The following is a 26103-nucleotide window of genomic DNA, read 5'->3' as shown; positions in this document are numbered from 1 at the left end:
GTCTGGCCGCTGGTTCACGCAGATGAGTGCGGTCCTGTGGGTGCTGACTTCACCTGTGCGTCGTGACCCAGTCCTATCGTGACTGGTTCCATCGCTCACGTTGTCCTGACTTTGGTCTCCGGCGATCGTTTGGATGGGAGTCCGTGTCCCTCCCACCCTCGCCAGCTCCTTCCAGCTCCACATCACTGCCCGGCTCCCCAGGATGCTCCAAACGTCTCTTGCATTTCCTCCCCCGAAATCCGTCTCTTCCTCCAACGAGCCCTGGGTCCTTCATAGGCCGGTGATGCTTAGAAACCCAGACCTGGCGTGCTGGTTGTGCTCCAGCGATGGATCGAGGACGTCTGTGTGTGCCAGCCTCACACACATGCACACGCCGGTCCGCGTGTCTCCGCCTGGCTGCCTGTGTGTGCACATTTTAACGTAAACGTGGGTTCACATCGACGTCTCCGGGCCCAGTGCAGCCCCACGGGGCTCAGTCCAGCCTCTGCTGTCTCTGTTGGCAGCGGGCAGCCTGCTCCTGCGGGGCTTACTGGTTTGTTCAGCCCGAGCGTGTACGGAGCGTGGCCGCAGACCTGCTGCCACACACCCCGCAGAAGCAGGTGTGCCCCTCCCTTCTGTCTTCCATGTGCGGGATTCTGTCCAAATGCTGTTTCCCACAGTTAGGAGCCTTCCTTTCCTGCCTGCTCCCTTCCGCCTGGTCCTGTCAATCATTCAGAATACAGTTAGATTCCTTTCTTAGGATGACATTCCATTTCGAGTTCCCCCGCGAGCTGATTGGTTTTGTGGTCTGCTCATTTCAGGGGCATGGGAAGGGGACGTGAAACACAGCGGTAGCTCTAAGCGTCAGAGCCGGGCAGCAGGGTGTCGGCAGAGCCTCACGCTGCCCACCCCGCTGCCACAGCATCCCTACCACTCCTTTCCACCCCCCACCCCGTGATAACGCAGCTCTGTACCTCAGTTCATCCTTCCTGTGGTTCCCGTGCAAGCGCACATGTATTTTCTTGCATCACCTTTTTGCACGTGAAGGGGAGCATGCTATAAATACTCTTTCGTAAACTTTTAAATTTTGATATATTAATGGAAATTTGTGTAACTTACCATCATAATGATAAAATACATATAGTGTTTGCCATCTTAACCATTTTTAAGTGTACAGTTCAGTAGCATTAAGGACACTCACACTGTTGTGAACTCATCACACTGTCCATCTCTAGAACTTTCTGTCTTCCCAAACTGGCACTCTGTCCCCATTAAACGCTAGCTCCCTCCCTTCCTCCCCAGTCCCCCACCCCCACCATCCTACTTCCTGCCTTTGAATGTGATGACTCCAGGGACCTCCTGTGAGTGGGATCCTGCAGGATGTGTCCTTTTGTGTCTGGCTTTTTGCACTTAGCCTACTGTCCTCAAGGTTCGTCCGTGTGTTAGCCTGGTGAGAATCGCCTTCCTTTTTAAGGATGGCTAGTATTCCCCTGCACGGACGGACCACATCTCGTGTGTCCATTCATCTGTCAGCGGACTGGACTTGCTTTCGCCTCTGTGGACTAATGCGGCTGCAGACGTGCATGTGCGATACCTCTTCAAGACCCAACCTCCAATCCTTCTGCTCGTAGAACCAGAAGCAGAGTTGCTGGATCGTGTGGTGACTGCATTTTCAGCTGTTTGGAGGAACAGCCATACGGTTTTCCAGCTACTGCTCCAGTTTTACGTCCCTGCCAACAGTGAGCATTTCTCCGCCTCCTTGTCCCCACTGGTTATTTTCTGCTCTTTCTTGAGAGGAGCCATCGTGATGGGTGTGCAGTGGTGCCCCCTGTGATTCTGATTTCCCTTCCCTCGTGGTGGGCGATGCTGAACGTCTTCCCATGAGCTTGTTGGCCACTGTCGGTCTTCTTTAGAGGAAAGCTTATTCAAGTCCTGTGCCCATGCTTTTTTCAGCTTAAGGAGGTATAATTGACGAGGAAAATTGTAATATGTGTGAAGGACGGGACGTTTTGATCCATGTACACACTGTGGAAAGGTTCCCCCCATGGATTTAGTTAACACATCCCTCAGCTCACATGTTTACTTTTTTTTGGTGAGAGCACATACATTCTAGGCTTTTAGCAAATACCAGTTATACGACAGAGTGTTGCCAACTATAGGCACCGCGTTACGCATTGTGTTGCACACGCTCCCCCAGCCTCACTCCTCTTGTAGCTGAAGTTTGTACCCTTTTACCAGCCTCCCCCTGTCTCCCCACCCTAGCCCCGGCAGCCCCTCTGCTGCCCTGCTTCTAGGATTTCAGCTCACCCCCACCCTCCCTTCTTCTGTCCTTCCTTTCTCCCTCCTTCCTTTCCTTTCTTCCCTTCCTTCTTTCTTTTTTCCTTCTTCCTCCTTCCCTCCCTTTCTTTTTACTTCCTTCCTTTTCTTTCTTTCTTTCTCTCTTTCTCTCTTTCTTTCTTTCAATTCCTCACATAAGTGGGCTCATGCAGTATTTGTCCTTTCCTGTCTGACTTAATTCACTGAGCGTAATGCCCTCCAGCTTCACCTAAGTTGTCACAAATGGCAGGACTTCTTCCGTTTTTAAGGCTGACTAATATTCCTGTGTGTGTGTGTGTGTGTGTGTGTGTGTGTGTGTGTGTCACATTTGCTTTACCCGCTCATCCACTGATGGGCACTTAGGCTGCACCTATCCCTTGGCTGCTGTGAGAAATACTGTGCTGGACACAGGAGTGCAGAGATCTCCCTGAGAGAGTTACTTTATTTCCTTCGGATCTGTATACCTAGAAGAAGGATGGCTGGGTCGTATGGCAGCTCTGTGTTTCGTTTCTTGAGGCACCGCCGCACTGTTCTCCACAGTAGCTGCACCAATTTGCAGCCCCACCCACAGTGCGTGAGGGCCCCCTTGTCTCCGCATCTGCGCCAGCACTTGCCGTCACCTAGGTCACTGATGGTCGCTGTGTTACTGGTGGGGGAAGGCGGGGGCATCTCGTTTGGGTTTTGATTTACTGACGGCTAGGAATGTTGAGCATCTTTTCATGTACCCGTCGGCCGTTTGTATGTCTTCTTTGGAAGAATGTCTATTCAGGTGCTTTGCTAATTTTTTTAATCAGGTATCTTTTTTTTTGCTATTGAGTTGTATGGAATTCCTTGTATATTTTAGATACTAACTCCTTACTGGATTGGTAGTTGGCAAATATTTTCTCCTATTCTCTAAGCTGCCTTTTCATTTTGTTGATGGTTTCGTTTGCCTAAGACGGTTTTTGTTTGATGTATTCCCACTTGTTTGTGTTCGTTGCTTTGCTTTTGGTATCAAATTTAAAAAATATTGCCAAGACCAATGTCAAGGAGATTGCCTCCTGTGTTTCCTTCTAGGAATTTTACAGTTTCAGATCTTAACGTCCCAGCCTTTATCTCACTTAGGTTGATTTTTGTGTGCGGTGCCAGATAGCGGTCAAGTTTCCTTATCTTGCATGCGTCTGTCCAGTTTTCCCAACACCGTTTGTTGAAGGGACCATTCTTTTCCAATTGTACATTCTTGGCTCCTTTGTCATAAATGAATTGACTATAAATGTGTGGGTTTATTTCCGGACTCTATTCGGTTTCCTTATTTTATGCTCAGACCATCCTGTTTTGATCACTGTAGCTTTGTAATATAGTTTGAAATCAGGCAGAGTGATGCGTCCAGCTTTATCCTTCTTTATCAAGATGCTTTTGCTATTTGGAGTCTTCTGTGGCTCCACAGAATTTTAGGATTGTTAGTTCTGTTTCGGGGGGAGATGCCATTGGAATTTTGGTAGGGATTGCATCGAATCTGTGGATTGCGTTGGGTCGTATAGACATTTTAACAGGATTAATTCTGACCCATGAGTATGAACTATCTTTGCACTTATTTTCGTCTTCTTTGATTTTTCATCAACGCCTTGTAATTTTCAGTGTACAGAGCTTTCATCTCCTCGGTTAAATTTACTGCTAAGTTTTTTATTCTTTTATAAATGGGGTTGTTTTCTTAATTTCGCTTTCTGTTAAGTTTATTGTTGGTATAAATAACCAGCTGATTTTTAATGTTAATATTAATTCAACTCTACTGAGCTTATCAGTTCGATAGTTTTTGGTGGAGTCTTTAGGGGTTTTTGTTCACAATACGTCCTCCGCAAACAGGGATAATTTTGCTTCCTTCTTTCCGGTGGGGTGTGCTTCCTCTCTGCCCAGTCTGCTGAAGTATTTATCATGGGAGGATTCGAATTTGTCATAGTCTTTCTCCATATCTATTGTGAACACCATGACACTCACACTTCACGTTGTTAGCGGGGTGCCACGTCGACTGATTGGCAGATGTTGAACCATCCTTGCATCCCCAGAGTAAATTCCACTTGACGATGGTGTGTGATCCCTTTAACGTTTTGCTAAACTTGGTTTGTGAACTTTTGTTGAGGGTTTTTGCATCAATGTTCGCCAGGGATGTCGGCCTGTCGTTTTCGGCTTTGGTGTCAGGCTAGCGAGGACCGCATAAAATGGGTTCTGAAGTGTTCCTTCCTCATCTGTGTTTGGGAAGAGTTTGAGAAGGACTGGTGTGTTCATTCTTCCTTAAAGGCCTGGTAGGATTCGCCAGTGAAGCCGCCTAGCCCTGGACTTCTGTGTGTTGGGAGGTTTCTGATGACTGGCTCAATCTCCTTGCTAGCAACTGGTCTGTTCAGATTGCCTGTGCCTCCGTGGCTCAGGCGTGGCAGGGTGTGTCTCCAGGAATTTACCCGTTTATTCTAGGCAGTCCAGTTTGCTGGCATACAGCTGTTCATCGCAGTCTCTCACGATCCTTTGTGTTTCTGTGCTATTAGCTGCAATGTCTCCTCTTACATTATAATCTTATTTATTTGAGTCCTTTCTTTCTCTTGGTGAGTCTAGCTAAAAGCTTGTCCATTTTGTTTGTCTGGTTAAAGAACCAGCTCTTAGCTTCATTGATCTTTTCTAGTGTCTTTTAGATCTCTAGTTCATTCATTTCCACTGATCTCTGCTATTTCCTTCCTTCTGCTAGCTTCAGGCTTCATTTTTTTTTTCAGTTCCTTGAGGAGTAGTTAGTTTTCTTATCTGAGATTTTTCTTTTTCTGAGTGGAGGTGTTTCTCACCATCCTCTTGTCCTTTAGAACTGCTTTTGGTGTGTTGTGTTTCCATTTTCACTGTCTCAGGGGTTTGTTTTTAATGGAGGTGCTGGGAATTGAACCCAGGACCTTAAGCACGCTAAGCATGCGCTCTGCCCCCGAGCTGTCACCCTCCCCACTCAAGATACTTTTTGATTTCTCTTTTGACCCAGTGGTTCTTAAGTAACATGTTGTTTAATCTCCACATGTTGGTGAATTTTCCATGTTTCTTCTTGTAATTGATATCTGGTTTCATACCATTATTGTTGGGGAGAAAGGTTGATACGCTTTAAATCTTCTTAAATTTCTTAAGACTTGTTTCGTGTCCTAGCACGCGACCCAGCCTGAAGGAGGTCGCGTGTGCACTCGAGAGGAGGGTCTGTTCTGCCGCTGCTGCAGGGCGCGCTATGTATGTGCCTGTCAGGTCCGTCCGGTGCAATGCCGGGGTTTCCTCTCCGGCCTCGGTCTGGATGGGCTGTTCACTGTTCAAAGGAGGGTGAGTCTCCTGCTGTTACTATACTGCTGTTTGTTTCTCCCTTCAGATCTGTTAGTGTTTACTTGATATATTTAAGTGCTCCTATGTTGGGAGGATAAATATTTAGAAGTATTGTATTTTGATGACTCGCCCCTTTATCATGATGTAACGACCTTCTTTGTCTCCAGTTACAGTCTTGGGCTTGTCGGGTGTAAGTGTAGCTCCTCCTCTCTTTTGATTTCCATTTGTGTGGAGCATCTTTTGCAGTTCCTTCACTTTGAGCCTACCTGAGTCCTTAAAGCCACAGTGAAGCAGCATGTGCGGGCAGATCTCAGAGATGCAGGTTTGGTTCTGGACCTTGACGGTAAAGCAAATAGTAAAGTGAGTCAAGTGAATTTTTTGGTTTCCCAGTGCATGTGAAAGTTACGTTTCTCCTTACTATAGTCTGATAAGTGTGCAATGGCATGAGATATAAAACACGTGCAAACCATAAATTAAAAAATGCTTTATTGCTAAAACGTGCTTACCATCATTTGAACCTTCTGAATCTTTTTGCTGGTGGAGGGTTTGAAATATTGTAAAAATTACCAAAATGTGACACTGAGAAGCCAAGTGAGCAAATACTGTTGAAAAAAATGGTGCTGACAGATTCATTTGACACAGGGTTTCCACAATCCTTTAGTTTGTAAAAGTCATAATATCTGCAAAGCGTAAGGCAAAGTACAATTTAAAAAAACAGTGGGGACAGCAGCACGTAAAGCAATGAAGCTAGCACACTCCCTCACACCACACACAAAGATAAACTCAAAATGGATCAAAGACTTAAACATAGGACAAGATACAATAAACCTCCTAGAAGAAAATATAGGCAAAACATTATCTGACATACATCTCAGAAATGCTCTCCTAGGGCAGTCTCCTCAAGCAATAGAAATAAAAGCAAGAATAAAGAAATGGGACCTAATTAAACTTAACAAGCTTCTGCACAGCAAAGGGAACCATAAGTAAAACAAAACAACAACCTACGGAATGGGAGAAAATTTTTGCAAATGAGACTGACAAAGGCTTGATCTCCAGAATATATAAGCAGCTCATACGACTTAATAAGAAAAAAACAAACAACCCAATCCAAAAATGGGCTGAAGACCTAAACAAGCAATTCTCCAAGGAAGAAATAAAAATGATTAATAAGCACATGAAAAAATGCTCAATATCACTAATTATCAGAGAAATGCAAATCAAAACTACAATGAGGTATCACCTCACACCAGTCAGAATGGCTGTCATTCAAAAGTCCACAAATGACAAATGCTGGAGAGGCTGTGGAGAAAGGGGAACCCTCCTTCCCTGCTGGTGGGAATGCAGTTTGGTGCAGCCACTGTGGAAAACAGTATGGAGATTCCTCAAAAGACTAGGAATAGATTTATCATATGACCCAGAAATCCCACTCCTGGGCATATTTCCAGAAGGAACCCTACTTCAAAATGACACCTGCACCCCAATGTTCATAGCAGCACTATTTACAGTAGCCAAGACATGGAAGCAGCCTAAATGTCCATCAACAGATGACTGAATAAAGAAGCTGTGGGATATTTATACAATGGAATACTACTCAGCCATAAAAATGACAACATAATGCCATTTGCAGCAACATGGATGTTCCTGGAGAATGTCATTCTAAGTGAAGTAAGCCAGGAAGAGAAAGAAAAATACCATATGAGATTGCTCATATGTGGAATCTGAAAAAAAAATACAAAACAGAAACAGACTCATAGACATAGAACACAAACTTGTGGTTGCCAAGGGGGCGGGGAGGGGGTGTGGGAAGGGACAGACTGGGAGTTCAAAATGTAGAATAGATCAACAAGATTATACTGTGTAGCACAGGGAAATATACACAAGATCTTGTGGTAGCTCACAGCGAAAAAAAATGTGACAGTGAATGTATGTATGTTCACGTATAACTGAAAAATTGTGCTCTACACTGGAATCTGACACAACATTGTGAAATGACTATAACTCAATAAAAAATGTTTGAGAAAAGAAGTGGGCCTGTGGTTGGGTCTTTTCCGTTTTCCAGTTGGGTTTTGATGCTTTCATTGAGTTGTAGGTTTTTTTAAATGTGTTTTCTGGATATGATTTGTAAACACTCTCTCTCATTCTGTGGTTGCCTTTTCACTTTGTTAATTGTGTCCTTTGCTGTACAGAAATTTTAATTTTCATGAGGTCCAATGGATCTGTTTTTCCTTTTGTTCCTGTACTTTTGGTGTCCTATCTAAAAAAAAAAAATTACCAAATCCAGTGCCGTGAAGCTGTCCCTGTATGTCTTCTTCTAGGATTTTTACAGTTTTAGGTCTTAGGGATAGGCCTTTAATCCACTGTGGGTTACTTTTGCGTACGGTATAAAACAAGGGTCCGACTCCACTCTTCTGCACGTGGAGATCCAGTTTTCCCAGCACCACTGGTTGTAAAGGCTGCAGGTGCCCTTTCGTATCTGCTCCCCGCACCTAACCGCGCACCCGGGAGCTCACTGCATCTCGGCTCATCAGGGTCTTCACCGTCTTTTTCACCGCTGCCTGGTGCCGATGCCCCACGGTTTACTTACGGCATTTGGGTTATTTCCGAGATACCGCAGTCACAGACGGCCCTGCGATGGGTAGCCGTGTACATATGTATTTTTGTTTCGTCGGAGTTGTGTTTCTAGGGTAGATTCCTGGAAATGGAAGTAGTTTGGTTAGAAATGACCAGATTTCCGTGCGGAAGGCTTTTGCCACGTGCACCCCCGGTGAAGCATGAGTGTGTCGACGCCCTCGGGGCCTCTCTGGCTGTGTTCTCACTCTTTACCTTTTGCCAGCCCGGTGGCGGTCCTGTCACTGCCCACTGGGCGGCGTTCGGTTGCTGCGGGCTGTGCGCGCGCGCGCCTGTGGGTTGCTTGTCCGTGCCTTTGCCGGGCGGTCCCGTGCAGCTTGTGGCCCTTCGTGTCTCCGTGTTTGAGTCGTCTCTGTCTGAGGACTGTCTGTCCTGCGTCTGGTTTCTGCTGTGAACATTTTCTCCCTGTTGGTCATCTACCTTTTTGACTTTGTTGACGGTGCTTTTTGTTCCGGAAAAAAAAAATGCCTGTGTTGATATAATCAAATGTATCAGCCTGTTGTTACATGGCCTCTGGATCGTGAGTCGTGGCTGAGCACCTTGCCCTGCGCTGAAAGAGGGAGCCGGCACGCTTCCTTCCAGGGCTTTGGGGCTCAGGGTTTTCCGTGCACGTGGCGTGGCTCGCGTGTGATCTGAGGTCCCCGTTCTCCTGCTGGCCGCCCGGGGCCCCTTCCCCAGATGTCAGCGGGCTCACTGGTGCCCTCGCTGGGCCCCTCCGAGGGGGCGGGGGCGGGGGACCAGCGGCTTTGGCTGGGAGGGCTGTGGGATGGGGCGGCTTGCCCAGGGGTGCAGGGGGACAGCGAGGCGCTGGCAACAGGGCTTGCAGGCGGCGTGGAGGGCAAGGAGGCTGGACCCGGGCCACTGGCCTCAGCCCTGGGGACCGTAGTCTCTGCTGCTGAGGCGGGAGGGGGCTGGCGCTGGGGAGGGCAGGCGGCCCCATATGGGGCGTGCCGTGGTGGGGGGTCTGCCCGTAGCCAGGTGAGGCGTCGTGAAGCCAGTGGGGGCTCGGGGCGGCCTGGGTCTGGGAGGCATTGGAGGACAGGTGACGTGAGAGCACGGCTGTGTGGGGTCTCCCAGGAGCGGGTGGGGTGGGGCGGGGAGGAGGGCGGGGCTGGATGACAGCTCAGCTGAGGCTGAGGGTGGGTGTCTGGGCACCGAGGCGGGGGCGCGGGCGGTCCTGAGGGGCCGGGAACTGGCCTTTGTGGGGTCTCTGGAGGCCTGGCTGCACTGCTGGGAGCCTCTCTAATGCTACGTCCTTGCCGGAAGCGCCAGGAGGGTTTTGGGTCCTGACATGAGCATCCGGGGTGCTGGGTGGGGGTGATGACACCCACGGCGGCTGCGCGGCCCACTCGGGGTCCTGGCGGTGGGCTTCTCTGAGCACGGAAGGGGTGGCCCAGCTCTTCTGTGGGGGGAGCCAGCAACCTTGCGGCACAGCCCTTCTGAGCTTGCTCCCGCCCCTGGCCTCCCGAGGGCCCCCAGGTAACCCACAGAGGTGGCCGTGACCACCGTGGCTTCTGTGACAGAAACACGAGGCCCAGAGGGAAGGTTGGGGGCTGCCAAATTGAGCTTTTTAGGAAGAAAGGTGCCTTTCCTTCTGGGCTCGCGCAGGGCTTGAGTGGGACTGACGCTGTTCACAGTGTGTCAGCGCTACCCCACCGGGCCCTGGGAGTGGGGCACCTTCCGTCACAGAGTCATACAGACCAAAAAAAGTAGAGCTCTATCTGGCAGGGTGGGGGGGTGGCAGAGATGGAAGATCTGCGGAGGGACGTGCACAGGCGACAGGCTTTGGGGGATGGCTGCTGGGACCCCAGAGCTGTTTCCCTTGGTGTTGGACACTGCTTTCCCTCTGCCTTCAAGTTCTGCATCTCTGCTCCCAGAGCCGCGGTGCCTGGCAAACTCTGTCTGGGATCCAAGACCTGCAGGGGCTCTTTGCGCTCACAAGCAACCGGCTTCCGGAAGGCTGGTCTGTGCCACGCAGGGGGTGTTCAGTGTCCTGCGAAGGGGTGGAGGGAGGCGGCTGGGCTGCAGGGCGGGGGTCTGGGCCAGCTGCTCGGAGGATGTGCCGGTTATTCTGGGCGGCCGGCAGGAAGCGGCAGCTCTGGGTCCGGGTCCTTGGGCGGCGGCCGCACAGGGCGTGCAGAGACGTCTGCCTGGTGTTGGCGTTTCCGGCCCCTGTGTCCTGGGACGGTCCTCCCTTTCCTCTGCTTTGTTGTCTCCTCAGACGCGGCCGCTCTGGGTTGGGGCCAGATGGAGAAAGAAAAGAGGGCCTCTTGGGGTGGGGGCCTGCGGGGATGGCGCGGATGTGAAGATTGACGACCAGCCGGATTCATGCTGATGCCTCCTTTCTGCTTAGAAGCGTCCCGACCTTGGTTTCCTGGTGTCCAAGGCTCCAGGTGCCTTTCTCCTGCCCTCATGGTTACTGTGCGTGGAAGCGGAGCATCCCTGATGGAGTCCCGCTCTTCCTCTCTCTCGGGGTGTCTGGGGCCCAGGCCAGGTGCTTGGTCGGTAGTTAGCGGATCCCAGCCCCAAGCCTGCGTCTGCTGGCCCAGGAAGGCCTGGCACTGCTCGAGGCCATTCCTGGGCCCCTGGGGCTCTCGTAGGTGTGGCTCCTTCTGACCTCACTGCTCGTGGCGCTCCCTGTCCTTCGCCGAGGCTGCTCCTGCCAGCTGGGCCTCAGGCCTGCCCAGCCCTGCCTCCGGGCCGCTGTCCTTGCCTCTGCCTGGCCGGCCCATCCCCAGCCCTGGTGCACATGTCATCTCCAGGAGCGCGCTCCCTTTCCGTCGCTCACTGTTGCAGCCCCTTTCTGTTTCCCCAGGGCGGCTGTCACTGTCCATCCTTACCGGCTTTCTGGCTTACTGTCTCTCTTTTCTGTGTCTGCCTCGTCCCTGGAGCCTGGCATGGGGCCGGGCACAGAGCAGCTGCTGTCCATTGGGGTGCCGATGGGGGCAGACCCCCCGGGCCTCACAGGCTGGGCGAGGAGGGTGCATTTTATTCCGAGTGTCTGGGGCACCCCGGGAAGGCTTGCGTTCTTGTTTCTAACCATCCCCTGGGCCAAGGCGGTCTTTGCAGGCCGCAGACCTTCCTGGTCAGCCTGCTGGTAAGTGGAGGCCTGGTGTAGCTGAGTCCTGGTTACTCCTCAGCCCGGGACCCCTCCCTCTGTGCACAGAGTGGGACTTCGAGCTCCCCCTTGACCAGCTGGCAGTGCTGGGTGGAGGCGCTGACCTGCGTCTCAGAGCCGGGCTGGCATCCCGCGGGACGGAGGAGGCTGAGACCAAAATAAAACAGCTCACTGCATCCGGCATTGAGTAATCCTGCGGGGCCGTGAAGGAGGGTCACTGGCCACCCCCAGCTCCTCCGGCCCTGCTGCACAATTACCTGCTTCCTCCCTCCAGGCCCGAGAGTGGCTCCCCGTCTTGGTGAAGGCTGGGCCTGGCTCCGGGAGGCCTGTGTGGAAGAAGTCCAGCCCGGGAACCTGGATGCAGGAGCCTGCTCCCCGGGGCCCCCATTCCGGAGGGCGGGCATGGCTGCACAGGGTAGGGGGGTGGGTGCTTTGACCGCCTGGGGACCCAGGCCTCATCTGCCTGGACCCCTTCCTCGCTCACGTGCTGGGAGAGCCCAGAGTGTGTGTTCACAGGTCAGGCTGTGTGCCGACGGGGTGAGGGGGAGGCACAGAGGAAGTCGGAGTGTTTGTCTCAGGCCAGCTGGAGAAGGGGAAACGGGCTGTTTCCCAGAGGGGCAGACCCCTCAGAAGCCGCAGCTCAAGGGGGCAAGGCCGCGTCATGTCCTAGGACGTCGAGGGACAGCCCGGCCAGGCCCCCGTCATGTGCCGGCGGGGCACCCGGCCTCAGCTGCACCAGGTCCACACCCAGGCCGAGCCGTGGCCCGCGCCTGCCCGCCCCCGGGGCTCACCCCGTCCCCACCGGGTCCACGTGCCCCCCGCAGGGCTGGCACAGGGTCCCTGCTCCTGGGGGCAGCTGGGCGTGCTGGTGCCAAGTGGGAGGGCCCCATGCTGAGGACCACAGTGCTCGGTCCCCAGGCTCCTGGAGGCTGCGTCTGGGGATGTTGTGTGAGGCCCCAGACCCCCGCCTGGGGCTCCGGGCTGTGTCATGCTCTGCTTCCTCCTCCTCCCACCTCTTCCCCAGCGCCTGCCTTGGCCTCTCCATGCCCACCCGCTGCTGTCACCACGTGTCACTGGTGTGGCCCTAGATGGCCAAGCTGAGGCTCGCGGTGGTGGGGAGGGGCTTTCCAAAGGTCGGAGCCGTCTGAACAGCAAGCCCTGCGGTGTGGGCAGTGGCGTCCTGGGGTGTGGGCGGTGGCGTCCTGGCAGTGCACGGGGCTGGGGGCTCCGTGGGGGTTGGGGTGGGATGGCTCCCAGCAGTGGCTGCCGGTCAGGGGACGCTGCAGTCTTTGGTGACTGACCATGCCCTGGCCTAGTGAGGAGATGCCGGATGGGCAGGTGGCAGTGACAGTGGTGGGTGCAGCCTGGCCAGTTCCTTGGAAGGTGTCAGAAGCACCGCAGAGGGCCTGGGCTGGGTCTGGGGGTCAGCATCAGAGAGGTAGTGACCCATGATGGGCAGTCAGAGGAGCCCTGTTTATCTCTCCCTTGTCCCCGCCATCCCAGCCTCATCCCCTCAGACACCCCGGCCCCCCTCCAAGCACCCCTGCCTTCTGGGATGCTCTGTACCACGGACTCGTGTGCACCCTGCCCGACTGGCCTCTCTCGTGACCCAGGCCGGAGGCTAGGCCGTGCTGGGTCCACTGGCTGAGGCCTGGGGCCACCTCTCCTGCCCTGCCTCTCTTCCTGGGGATGCCTCGCGGGCGGTGGCAGGAGCTGGCAGAGGTGCTGTCCCTGGCCCCCAGCCCGAGACCTTCCCGTCAAGAGTGGAGCCGACCACAGACCAGGGAGAAGGGCCGCATTCAGGAGGCTGCCCCGGGCTGTGTGGGTTGGCACGTCCCGCTGCCCGCAGGCTGTCCTCGTCCCAGAGTTCTTGTTTTGTCAGCAGAGGGCTTTCCTGGCCTGGGGTGGTGGGGAGAGGACAAGGAGGCTTTCCTGATCTGGAGTTGGCAGACGGGCCCCCGCTGGCTGCTGCATCCCAGTTCAGGGGCCTTGGGAGGAGGAAGGGATCCTGTGGGGAAGGAGGTATGGCCTGGGCTTGGGGGTTCTGAAGAGAGGGGGTTGCCATGAAGCCAGACTCCCTCCTTCTCTGGGTTGCCTGGGGTTCCAAGGAGCTGGTGTCTCACCAGGGAACCTGGCCCGGGGCTGCAGGGACCCAGGACAGCTCCTTTCTGACCTCATAGGGCAGGATGGCCCCCCGGGGGGCGCTGCTCACCTGCACCAGTACTCAGGCCCACCGCGATGCCAGGCCTGGCCGAGGGCTGCCTGGTGCGCGGACCCGCTGCCTCTCCGCCCTCCCCCGGGCACTAACCCACTGGGCTTAGGGGTGCGGAGGCTGGGCGAGGGGTCAGAGACCACCTAGGCCCTGGGCCAGAGGCCATGCTGCGGCCCCAGCAGCCCCCACGGAGCCACACCTGCGGCTACCCCAGGTTGGGGTGAGCCAAGGTCAGCTGGGGTCCCATGTCTGCTCGGTGGGCAGCCTTGGCAGGTTGGGAGGGAGGGTGAGCAGCTGACTGTCTCCAGGCAGGAGGGGAAGTTTGTCTTCCGCAGGTCCTGGTGTGGGGTTAGGGTGGGAGGGGGGCTCTGCCTCAGGCCAGGCTGCCCACCTGGGCTTCCCGGCTTCTCCGAAGGGCCTCTACCTGCAGCCTTTTGGGCTGGGATCTTGGGGAGGTCAGGGAAGGACGAGGCACATCTTGGCCGAGGACATACCTCTCTGGGTCTGAGTGGGTGGCCTTGGCCCTGGGGACAGACTACGGATGGAATAAGCTGGATTTGAGCGGGATTCTTGGCATTTCCGAGCCTCAGTTTCCTCACCTGGGAAATAGGCATCTTAATGCCTAACTTGTCGACTTGGTGGGGGTTCTCTGAGAAACAGAATCGTTTGTGCACGTGTGTACACGTGTCTGCACACATATCACGTGTGCACACAGGGAGAAGGACAGAGAGATTCTTAATTTTAAGGAATTGATTCGTGCAATCCGGGAGCTGGTAAATTCAAAGTCCATAGGGTAGGCCAGCGGCTGAGACCCGGACAGGGTTTCTGTGTTGCTGCCTTGAAGCAGGATTCCTTTGTCTCTTTGGGGAAACCCGAGTCTCTGCTCCTGAGGCCTGCCCCCCATTGATGGGGCCCCCGCTTCAGGGAGGGAGACCAGGGTTCCTCGGTCTGCCGACTGTAGGTGTTCACCTGCACACACCTGCACAGGCGGGCTGGCATGTGGCCAAACCACCGAGCACCACATCTGACGGAGGTGGCCCTCACTCTTGTGCATGATGGGGTGGGAGCTGGCACCGTCTCTTCAGCCTCTGTCTCCCTGTCTGGTGGGGTAGCTGCAGCTCCTGGCCCCTCGAGGTGACACCCGTGCCTCCTTATAGGGTCAGCTGCCCGCTCTGGGCCTTGAGTGGTAGCCCTGGGGGTCTCTGGGGATCTGCAGTTCCCATGCATACGGAGCCAGGTCAGAACCTTCACAGGAGAACCCTGCCACCCAGCCCAGCTGTGTCCCTGCTTCCCTTCTCAGCTGCCCCCAGTGTCCGAGTGTCAGATGGAAGACCTCGGCCCAGAAAGGTTCCCAGACTTCAAGGGCCACGTGGAAGGCGAGGGTCTACTCCAAGGTGGGGACAGCGATCGGCAGTGGGGGTATCCACCCACCCTCCCCTTGACGTGCCGGGCAGCCTCCCGGAGCCATGGAGCCCTGGGGGTCTGGGACGGCTCTCTCCGGGTGTGGCACAGCACTCCATTGGCCCGAGACCTCTCTCGGGACTGAGGTTTCCCTGCCCATTTCTGGGCTCCACAGACACCACGCTTGTGTCGGATACTGCAGGTATGTATGTTGAAGAGTCAGCGAACATAAGGGGACCTCCTCCATCACCCCGATTCTGGGGTTCTGCTTCCCTGCCTCTCTGTGCCACCTCCTTCCTGAATTCTCTGCAGGCTCTGCGTGGCTGTGTTCCCTGCTCTCCTCTGGGCTTTGCACATGCTGTTCCCTCTGCCTGGATCAGGCCCCACCTCTGGGAAGCCCTCCCCGATTGCCCCTTCCAAGGGGAGTGGGAGAGGGAGGAAGGCTTGGGAGAGAAGGGAGTACCAGCTAGAGGCCCCCTCTTGCACATTTTAGGCTGGGATGTCCCCGGGCCTACAGGGTGTGAGCCTCGGCCCCTGATGAGAGGTGGGCAGCACCCAGGCCCCTTGGGAGCCACTGGAGACACCATCTCCCCCGCAGGCTCTCACTGGTGTTGGGTCTATGCCTGGCGACACCCTGCTCAGCCCCTGTGGCCCCACCCCGGAGCCTGGGGCTGCTGCGGGCTCCGCAGTGGAGCGGCTACGGCTGGGTGGCGTGAGGCCGACGGTGGTCATGGCCATGGAGCCCCTTTGTGGAGCACAGGCAGGCTGTCCCAGAGGGGAACCGGGCTTCAGGTCACACAGCAGCTGCCCCGGAGTGGGCAAAAGCCTCTGTGGGAGGTTGGGAGTTTCCTTCAGCTGGAAGTCAGGCCCAACAGCAGCAGGAAAGACTTGGGCTAGACCCAAGGAGGGACTTTCCCAAGCAGGGGTGAGTCTGAGGAGCCCGCCCCTCCCGGCGCTGATGGGGTTGCGCTGCCCAGGCTGCAGGCTTCCTCGCTCCTCCTCAGGCCTGGGTGGAGGCGTCCTAGGAGCCCGACTGTGGCCTTGAGTCTGCACAGTCACCCTGTTTGAAGAAGGGCAGGGCAGGGACCTGGACCCTGGGCAGGAAACCTACTGGCTCCTCCTCACCCCCCTGCCCCAGTGCCCGGGCCCTCTGCTGTCTGTTGGCCCTTCTCACCTCAGAGGAGAGGCTGGGGAGGTCCTGCCCCATCCCATCCTGTCTCAGGTGAGGCGGGCAGGGGTCGGCCACGCCCAGGCCGTGTCCAGGGTAGAGCAGATGGACACAAGGCATCCAGCTGCCCGCGCTGCCCACGGGAAGGGCTGCTAGGCCCCTTCCCCATCTCGGGCAGCCTTCTTCCTCTTTCAGGGAAGACAGCGTGCGTCCCGGGCAGATAAGGCCCCTGTGCGTGGGGTCACTTCAGTGTGTTCTCCGGCACCTGCTAAATATACCCTCTGCGGGGGCTCTTATCGCGGCGAGGCCGGCCCGGCAGCCAGGCTTAGTGTAGGCCGCGGCCTGGGGCACAGAGCCGCCCTTGCGGCCCTGGGCCCCCTCGGCCGGACAGCCCTGCCTCGACGGGCCTCCCATCTGGGGCCTGAATGCCCCCCAGGTCTCAGGCGCCCCAGCTACCCAGCAGTGTGCATGCAGGACACTGCCAGCCTGGCTTCCCGCCGCCAGGCCGGGGCCACCCCTTGTGGGTGGGTGGGGAAGGGCCTGGGGGCCCTGCAGCTCCGGCTGGACCCCTGGGCTGCTGTCTTCCTGGGGCGTGGGGCTCAGCCGGTGGGAGGAGGCGCTGGAGTCGGGCAGGCCCAGAGCCGGTTCTCCGCTCACTGTTCGGGGCTGGGTGACTCCGGGCAGTCACGTGGCCTCGTTCACCCGTTTCTGAGGCTTCCCGTGAAGTCTGGAGCGGACGGGGTGGGGGGGCTTTTACACGGGCCCACCCTCCGGGCCCTGGGGCTCCCAGGGGGCTGCATGGGGCCTGCCGGGAAGGAGGATGGGGGTCCCGCTCCTGTGGGTGGACTCTGAGCAGGCACCTGGGGGCTGGCCTGTGGGTGGGGCTGGACGTCCCAGGTCCAGCCACTGCAGCCGTGGTGGACAAGGCTGTCGTGTTCCTGATTGTGTAAGCAGACCCCCATGGACCTGTGCATGTGCACACGCAGCTGCACCCCGTCCCCAAGACCCCCACCGCCACCCCTCTCATGTCCCGGAGGGCTTTGAAGTGACCACTTGGGATAACGTGGTTAAGCCCTCAGCCAAGGCCTGTCCTTGCCTGCCCCGCAGCTGCCTCCAGGGGGCAGGACTCCCAGCAGAGAGGGATGCCCCCACCCTGCGCACCCAAGGGCCCTGTGCTGAGGTGGGCGTGGAAGGTGAGAGGACCCTGGGCGTCGGGGTGAGGCGTGAGCGTGACCGTCCACTCGCGTCCTCCGATGGGGCCAGGCCGACGGCCCACGTGCCGCCCGTGCCGCGCAGAACTCTGCGGGGCTGTTGAAAGGGAAATGCACGGTCAGCGCCAAGGGTGCCACTGTCCCGTGTCCTTGTCACCTTGTGGCAGGGGTGCACTGGGGCGTTCGGGGACCAGCCAAGATAGGCCTGAGGTGCCTGCAGCTGGGGAGCTCCCCAGACCCTGGGACCTCCGGGAGGCAACTGTGTTTCTGCATGGAGTGGTCGAAGTCCCTGAAGGTGGCCATTGGGCTGAGGGACCCTCCTTGTCCTGTGTTGGCGATGGTGGTGGACCCTCTGTCTTTGTGGTGTTTTGCTGTTGGCCGAGCCATCACGGGCCTCCCCAGGGTAGCAGACGTTGTCCCTGTGACCAAGTTGTGCCCTCCCTGTGTTTTGGGGAGAGGCTCCGAGAAGAGCGTGTGGGGTGAGTCCTGGACTCCCTGTGCAGATGCTCGTCAGGTGGAGGGGCTGGTGGCAGTGTCCCCCATGGCCTCCCGCCACCTGCCCTGGAGTTGGTCTTCTGCTGCGGGTAGCCCCCTCCCTGCTGCCTCTGGGGTCGACCACAGCCCTCAGAGCTCTCGCCCAGTGCTTCCTGCCTACGCCGCTGCTGGCCTGGTGTGCTCCTGGCAGCTGGGGCGGCCATGCCGGCCCCCAGCTCACGTCCATGCTCCCTCCACCCAGGAGGTGCCTTTTTGCCTGGCCTGCAGTCGGGGGGTGGGGGGTGGTGGCGAGCTGCCTCGGTGCCGTGTCCTGGCCCCCTGGAAGGCCCTGTAGGGCCCTGGCTGAGCCTGTGAGGGTGGGGCAGGGCAGGACAATGAGGGAAAGAATAGAGCAAAAGTATCTCACTTCCTGATGCATCCTGGAGGCCTACATGGAGGAGGTGGCACTGAGACTTTTGTTCACTGAGTTCCTGAGTTCAACCAAAAGCATTCATTCAGTCGTTGCAATTCAAGAAACACTTATGTACCAGGCCTCCTGTGGGGCCTTCAGAGGGGACATTGACAGATGGGCCCTCGCTTTGCTTGTGGGCAGCAATTGGGCAACAGGTGATCAGGGGTCCAAGAGAGCAGAATACAGGCCACAGGGCCAGTTGTCACATCAGAAGCCCTTCCCCAGGGAAGCCTAGAGCTGCGGGGCAGAGGGGTGCCTGGGAAGGCAGGCGTGGACTTGAGACTTCCTTTGGAGAGCCTGGCTTGGGGGGGGCCTGATGGGGTTTGCGTTTCCCTGAGATCACCCGGCTGCCCAGTGGACACTGAAAGACTGGGGCACGGAGACCACTGGGGTGTGGGCTGCAGATTCCAGTGCAATCCTGGAGGCCCCCTGGTGGTGGTGACCCCAGGCAGTAGAGGGGCCTGGCCTTCGGGAAGGTGCTGTGTGCACAGGCATGCCATGAGGGCCCAGCCAGAGCTTGGTCCTGCGTCTCCGGGGTCCCTAGCCCAGATCACTTTCTCAAAAAGTGTCAGCTGAAACCCTGTGAGGCTGAGGACAGCCTCCGTCCAGCAGCAGGACGAGAGTTTTAATCTCCCAACAGCTCCTCACGGGGCACCCTGGAGTCTGTTTAACAGGATTCCACACGTGCGAGGCCCCTGGAAGACAATGGCTGCAGGAACAGAGCCTCCCGGGCACCCAGCTGCCTCTTGTGTGGCCCTCGGGGCTGGATCACCCCGCCCCGCCCAGCCCTTGTGAACCTTTTAAAGAAATGAGAAGGCTCAGGGGGGCGGGGGGCGGGGAGGGGCCGGGCTGAGGGTGGATCCTGGGAGCCCTGGTCCTGGGAGCCCTGGCCTGGGTCTGTGGATCAGGCCTGGACCCTGCTGGGCACGTGGTGGTGACGGATGTTGGGGTGTCGTGGCCAGAGGGTCACTGGGGAGACGGACGGGAGCTGCTGTGGTCCTGGGTGAGAGGTGGGGGCCCTGGGAGGCCGGGCCGTCTGTCACTCCGGGCTCCTGGCTCTCCCTGATCGTTGTGGTTTGGATGGTGCAGGGCCCAGTGGTGACCTGGGAGAGTCTGCACATCCTAACCCGGGAACCCGTGACCTTGTCTGGGAAGCCGGAGCTAGGTGTTGAGAAGTTGAGGGGGAACTCTGAGCACATCTTGGATGGTGTTTTAAAAGCTGTGACACTAATGTGTATTTTGACCAGATACCAGATGCTGACTTTTGGAAATTCACTAAAGACTCACTGATAATTATCATCCCATGAGTAACTTACCAGCTTATTGAAGCCTGTCATATGTTATCAGAGGCTGCACAGTGGCTCCCAAAGAGTCAGGTCCCTCTGGGAACGTGTGAACGTGAACTTCCCTAGAAAAAGCGTCTTGGCAGGTGTAATGAGTTAAGGTTCTTAAGCGAGGAGCTGACCCTGGATACCCAGGTGGCCCCAAATCCAGTGACAAGCGTCCTCATAAGAGACACACAGAAGAAAGACACGGGAGGAGGCAGCCACAGCCCAGGAACACCGAGGACCCCGGAAGCTGGAAGGGGCCCCATTCCGTCACCCTCACCCCTCCCGGCCTGCCCAGGACAGGCCCCCACAACCTTGTGGCATTTGGGGCACCATGACACTAAGCACTGGGCCTGGCTTAGCAACGGGTCCTATGCCCAAGGGGGAGGCTCGGCCTGCCTTGAAGCTGGGCCTGGGCGGGGGCCCCAGGGTCGGCCTGCCTGGGCTCTGTGTCCCTGTGGCCCTGGGCTGCTGTCCCGGAGCCTTGGTGTCCCCATCAGCGGTCAGTCCAGGGCTGGGCAGGGTGGGGCCCAGGACCCGCTGTGCCTCACCCAGGGCTCTAGCTCCTTGTGGAGTTGAGGTGACACCTCGCACGTGGGGCTCGGGGGCATGGCCTGTGCGCGGTGCCCAGCACCTGGGCCCGAGTGGGAGCTGCAGCACGCCCAGCCCGGCTGCACCCAGAGCAGCGCTGGGCCCGGGCCCGGCCAGCAGGCGGGGGTCTTGGCGTCCTGTGGGGCACTGCTGCCCCCAGCCCTGGGGACAGGCCTGGCAGGAGCTGAAGCCACCCCCTCTGGGAGTCCAGCGTCACGTGGGCGACCACGTCCGGGGAGCCGAGCTTAGCAGCCTGGGCACCTGTCCTCTGTGTGCTCAGGGGTACTGGAATCTTCCAGGGTGACTTTTGTACAAAGAGGAGCCACCCGCCCTCCGCCCACGGCTGGGGTTGGGACGCGGGCACCTAATCTACTAAATCACACGTTCCATGCGGGCGGCCTTGAGCTTGAAGCCGCCGGACAAGCCCATTTCTGTGTTATCGCCCTGAAGTTCCTGGCTGGGCGGGCCTTTGAACCTCCCTCTGCCCCGTTTGCAGCCTTAGTCAAGCACGGGCAGTCCTCCAGGGCTTGTGTGTAAATGTCATTTACTTTGTCCGCCCCCCCCCCCCACCTTTTCTTTTAAATTCCAAACAAATTGTGATAAAATACATATAACATAACATTTTCCATCTTAACCATTCCTAAGTGCACCGCTCAGGGGTGCTCAGCACACTCTCACGGCTGCGCGACCATCACACCATCCACCCTGGGCCGTCTTCATCTTCCCAAATGGAAACTCTGCCCCCACTCAGCGCTTGCTCCCTGCCCCCTCCCCCAGCCCCTGCCCCGCCGCCTGCTGTCTGTCTCTGTGAATCTGATGACTCTGGGGACCCCCTGCGAGTGGCATCGTGCAGGGTCTGTCCTTTGGTGACGGGCTTCTTTCACTGAGCAGCGCGTCCCCAAGCTTCATCCTTTCACACACAACATTTTTCCAGGACCAGCAAACTTTGCAAAGCACTCGTGTAATGTTTACACATTCTAGGAGTTGCGTGTGCAGCTGCAGCACACCGCGCGTTCTCTTGGGCGTCGGAGCGCTGTGTTTCAGTGTCTTGGAATCTCAGCTTAGAGCCCCGGTGGCCTGAAGGCTGAGTCTTTTCACATCAGGGTTCCGAGGGCGCCTTGAACAGGCCATGTTTCCTTTGCACGTGAAGTGTGTGGATCTCGTTAATTTTTGGATCTACATTGGGAAACATCCCAGGGTTGAAAGATGCCTCCCCGTGGGCTGGAGAAACTGTCACCATGGATGCACGGTGCTTCCCGAGGGCCCGGCCCGTCCCCTGCCTCCCCGGGGCGCCGGCCTGGGCTGAGCCGCAGGGGCCGTGGGGGCCGGTGCGTGGGAGGGAGGGAGGGTCCTGCACCCGAGCGCCCTCCTGCCGAGGCCTCAGACCGCAGCCCCGGCCAGCCCGGCGCCTGCATTCCTCTGTGTTCCCGAGGCACCTGCAGCCGCACATACTGAGATGATGGCCGATAACATTCCGGACCTCCCTCGCGGCCGCAGCTCCTGAGGTGGGCCTGCTGCCAGGGCACAAGCAGGCCATTGTCCTCGGGGCAGGCACTGGCTCACCCCCGCAGCACCGCCTCCCACAGGCGGGCACGCGGCCTCCTAAGAAGTCGGGTGGGGCAGCACCGGGGCCAAGGCGGCCTCTGCTCCCCAAACCCGGGTCCCCCACCCTGGTCCCCACACCCTGTCCAGAGAGCAGGTCAGACGCCTTCTTCCCCTGGGCCTCAGTCTCCCGCTGCCGGGGGTCTGTGGCTGCCTGATTGGAGGCCTAGGACGCGAGCTGGGACGAGGGGATTGTGGCCGGCCCTGTGGCGGCAGGAGAGGTGGGAGCCTCAGGCACCCCAGGCACCCCAGGCTGTGAGCCCCACCGGGAGCAGGGGCCCGCTCACAGCACCTTCTGGGCTCCTGGGCCCACCCGGGACAGGCCGGGGGGCACGACAGCTCACATCACTGGGTGATTCTGAAAGTAGCACAGCATATTCAAATATTTCAAGAACTGTGTCGCTTTGGCACCTGGCAACGCGGAAGCAGAGCAGAAGGGAACGCTGTCCCCCGAGCTGCAGCAGGGCTAGTCCTCAGCCGGCCCCCGGGAGGGGCTGCTGGAGCGGGGCCCCTGCTCTGGCCCAGAGTCAGCCGGGCTTCTGTGTGCGCGGGGTGGGGAGTCTCCCTGCACCTCTGAGTGGGAGCGTGGGGTGAGGACACCCACTCTGATGGGCCCCCCACGCCAGCCTGTCCATGGCAGGGCCCCTCTGGCCAGACAGACCCTTCCCCCTTGGCGAGGCTCAGTCAAGAGTCTTCCACCTGCTCCCCGCTCCCCGGGTTCCAGGACAGCGTGGGGGAGAGGCCTCGGGCAGCGGCAGTGGGTGCAGCCGGGCTGGGGCGCTCCCAAGGCCTCCCCGGGGCCCCCGGGCTCCAGCCCGACGCTAGGTTCTAACAAGCTCCCAGTCCGCTCTCTGTCCTGCAGCTGAAGTCTTGCTAACAGCCATGTTCTGTGGTCAAGTGCCACCCTGGCAGCAGAATCATCCAGGGCTAGGCCTCGTGGAGGAGAGACGGCTGGCTCCGGGGCCCCAGGGCACAGCTGAGCTGCGTCGGGAGCGATGCAGCGCCCACCATGGTGCCCGGGGGACAGGGGGCCCCGCGGAGCATTCTTGTCACCTCCTGTGGTCAGGGGCCGGGGAGGGCGGAGAGCCTCAGACTCCGCGTGCAGGCGCTGGCGCGGGGTCCTGAGCCGGCCCTCTCCCCTCCTGGGCCTCATTTTCCTTGCACGCAGGTCACTTGTAAGTTTGGGGACCAGGGCGTGGGGCACTCGACTCAGAGGTGCGGCTGGTTTTATTAAAGCGGGGGCTGTCGGTCAGCTGCGTGGCGGGTCCCTGAGACGTCTGCATCCTGACCTGTGAATGTGGGCTCTCATGTGGCGAAGGGGGCTTTGCAGGTGCGGCTAAGTGAAGGGTCTCAGTGCTGGGGGTTATCCTGGGCTTCCCAGTGGGTCCAAATGACCTTCAGAGGGAGGGGCAGGGGCAGAGGTTGAGGAGACGTGACTGCCGGGCCAGAGAGATGCGCTCTGCTCCTCCCCGGGGCCTGGCCCCGTCTCCGCGGTTTACCCTCGTCTGTGTGCGGGGATGGGGACCGGGGCCGTGCCTGGGAGTCGGCCCCAGGGTGGGGCTGCCACCCTGGCTTCGTGGGCTCCACCTCCGGCACCCCCTTGAATGGGAGCGGAAACAGAGGCAGGGCAGTCCGTGCAGACTCCAGCCCTGGGGCCCCACGCTCTGGTGACCCCCCCATTAAGGGGTGCAGGAGTCGGCACCCCTCCTTGGCTGGCTGGCAACTGTGCTTCAAGCCCAGGCGCCCTGCTCGGGGCCGCGAGCTCTGAGCCCCCATGTGCAGCGGACGTGCCAGCGGCTGTCAGGATGCCCGCTGCGCCGGGGGAGCATCACCACTACATCTAGGACCTTTCTGTCTCCCAAACGAGACCCCTCCAGCCCCCGGGGGCACCAGGCCGCTTCCCGCCCTGTGGGTTTCCGATGTGGACATTTGATAGAAAAGTGGTCTCCAGGGTCTGGCTTCTCAGCACAGTGTTCTAAGGCCCGTCCTGCTGGGTCAGAACGCACCCCTCCATGGCCGGGTGATGCCCCCCACCTGCCGCCCCCCTGCCAGTCTGTGCACCGTTCACGGCTGGGGGTCAGGTTGGGGCGCTTTGAGCCCTCAGAGCCGGGGAGGGCAGGGCCTGGCCCTGCAGACTCCGTGGGCCTGGGCTGTGTCTGCAGCGGGGAGGACGGGGCGGCCGCCCACGGGTGCTCACCGCCTTGTCCTCCTGTCCCGCAGTTTCCTCATCGTCCTGGTCTGCCTCATCTTCAGCGTGCTGTCCACCATCGAGCAGTACGCCGCCCTGGCCACGGGGACCCTCTTCTGGATGGTACGTAGCAGCGTGAGCGGCCGGGCAGCTGTCTCCCAGGCGTGTGGGCCGTGGGGTGACGTGAGCTGCTCCTGGCACCCCCACCCACGGTGACCCTGTGCTGGAGCCCCCTGCTGGCTGGCCGCTGCGGGCTCACCCTAAGATGGGGACCAGGAGTGTGGGGGCCCCATACCCTGGCTTCTTCACTTGCTAGAACGTGACTGTCAGGCTGGGAGGGCCAGAGAAAGAGGGGATCCTGGGCTTGGCAGCCTGAGAGGGCTTCCTGGAGGAGGGAGCTTCTGAGCAGGGCGGGGAAGGACGGATAGGAGGAAGTGGGCACGAGGAGATGGGGATGTGATCTCCAGTGGCCTGTGCGTGACTCTGGTTCTGAGTGGCTCCTGCCCTGGGTTATGGCCGGTACGTGGGTCCCTCAGGTGTCACAGTCACTGCCCCCGCCTCTGCCCTGAGTGCCCCGCCCCAGCCTCCTGATGCTTGCGAGCCTGGGCCCAAGTCCTCGTGGCAGGGCCCCGCGGCGGCCATGCCCATTTTATTCACGAGCAGGCGGCCGTACCTTTCCTTCATGCTTCTGGGTTTTGGTCCACAGGAGTCCCCCTGCCCGGGGTGCAGGGAAGTCCACCCACGATCTCTTGTAGCACGTGCCTGGGCTGACTGTGCGTTCTGAAGGGTTGCTGGCAGTTAGGAGTGTCCCGGCGTGCGGCTCGGAGCCACGCTTCCTCCAGCCTTCTGCTCTGCCGGCTACTGCAAAGTCTGCCTTTCCTCCCCGATCCGAGGAGCCGGTTGTACTGTACAGCAGCCATCCCGATGCCCCGCCTCCGCCCTGGGGTCCTCCCGCTCCGCCCACCGCTCCGGCCCTCGCTGCCTGGAGGGCGTCCGCGCTGAGACCTGCGTCACCCCGTGACGGGCTCTTCGCCCAGCTTTTCTGTCTCTGGGGGCCCGTTTTTGCTTGTTGGTTTTCCCCAGAGACCTCTGCAGCCAGCTTGTCGGCCTCCCAGAAAAAAACCTCATGGTATTTGATGCATGAACCTGGGAGACCGACCTCTCCCTGCTGTGGGGGCCTCCTGTCCGCAGTCACGGTGTGTCTGTCGGGAGCTTTGTGTTTCTGTAACGTAGGCTCTAGGCAGTTGCGGTTACTAACGTGACAGTAGCGATAGTTGCCCGGCGCCACCACAGATGGGGTCTTCCCTTCCGTTACGGTTTCTGGAGGTTTCCTTCGGTGTGTAGGAAAGCCGAGCACCGCGGGCGCGCGCGGCCGTGACTCCGTCGGTTTTGTCACTGTTTGCGGGTCGTTGTCCCCCTGGCCCTTCAGAGGTTTCCGGACGTGGAATCACCGCGGCTTGGCGCGGCCTGGCGTGCTGGCCGGGCGGGGAGCCTGGCTCTGAGGCTCCCTCCGGCTGTAGCGGCCGGGTGCGGGGCGGCGGGGCTCGCCCGGCCCCTCCTGGAGGAGCGTGGCGGCCTCGGGCCCGAGGGGTGTGTGCGTCCTCGCGGCGGGAGTGCCTCACGAGGGTGTGAGTCCAGCGTGACGACGCGGACTTTTGTCGGGTGTCTTTCTTGCACCCGTGGAGGTGGTGGATGGCCTCGATTTCCTGGGATAGCTGTCCTGGGTCCCAGCATTTTGTTTATTATGAGGCTCTGCTTTCTCATGTAAAAGTGGGGACGTGCTTAATGGCAAAAAGCAGGGTGGCTGCCGTCCCAGCGAGAGGGATGGGCTTTTGGGGTCATGGGGGACTCCTGCCTCCTCCCCATCCCCTGGCCCTGGGGACCCGTGGAAGTAGTCCGGGTGCCAGCCAGGTCCGTGCCAAGGCCCCGGGGCTGCAGCTCCCCAGAGGAATGAACTCAGGTGGTGTGGTGGCCGCTACTGGCCTGGAGAGGAATGTCCCCAAGCCTCTGTTCTGGGCAGGCCCTGGGGCGGCTCGGCCCATCCCCCTGCAGGTGAGCTGCTTTGTCTGCCATGGGCGTCCCAGGTGCCCTCACCTACCTTGT

At 58.6% G+C, this 26103-nt stretch overlaps 1 protein-coding gene across 2 annotated transcripts in view; it reads left to right on the top strand.

Annotated features, from left to right (window-relative positions):
* KCNQ1 (potassium voltage-gated channel subfamily Q member 1) overlaps nucleotides 1-26103 on the top strand; it is a 319441-nt gene that overhangs the window by 26731 nt on the left and 266607 nt on the right. For both annotated transcript variants that reach the window (XM_072970536.1, XM_072970535.1), the window contains exon 2: nucleotides 24033-24123. In XM_072970536.1, coding sequence (XP_072826637.1) covers nucleotides 24033-24123 — 91 coding nt within the window. The remainder of the gene's footprint in view (nucleotides 1-24032; nucleotides 24124-26103) is intronic.

Source organism: Vicugna pacos, chromosome 10, assembly GCF_048564905.1.
Source record: "Vicugna pacos chromosome 10, VicPac4, whole genome shotgun sequence".
Lineage (NCBI taxonomy): Eukaryota > Metazoa > Chordata > Mammalia > Artiodactyla > Camelidae > Vicugna > Vicugna pacos.
The sequence above is the reverse complement of the archived record's forward strand: the minus strand, read 5'-3'. Positions and strand labels throughout refer to the sequence as shown.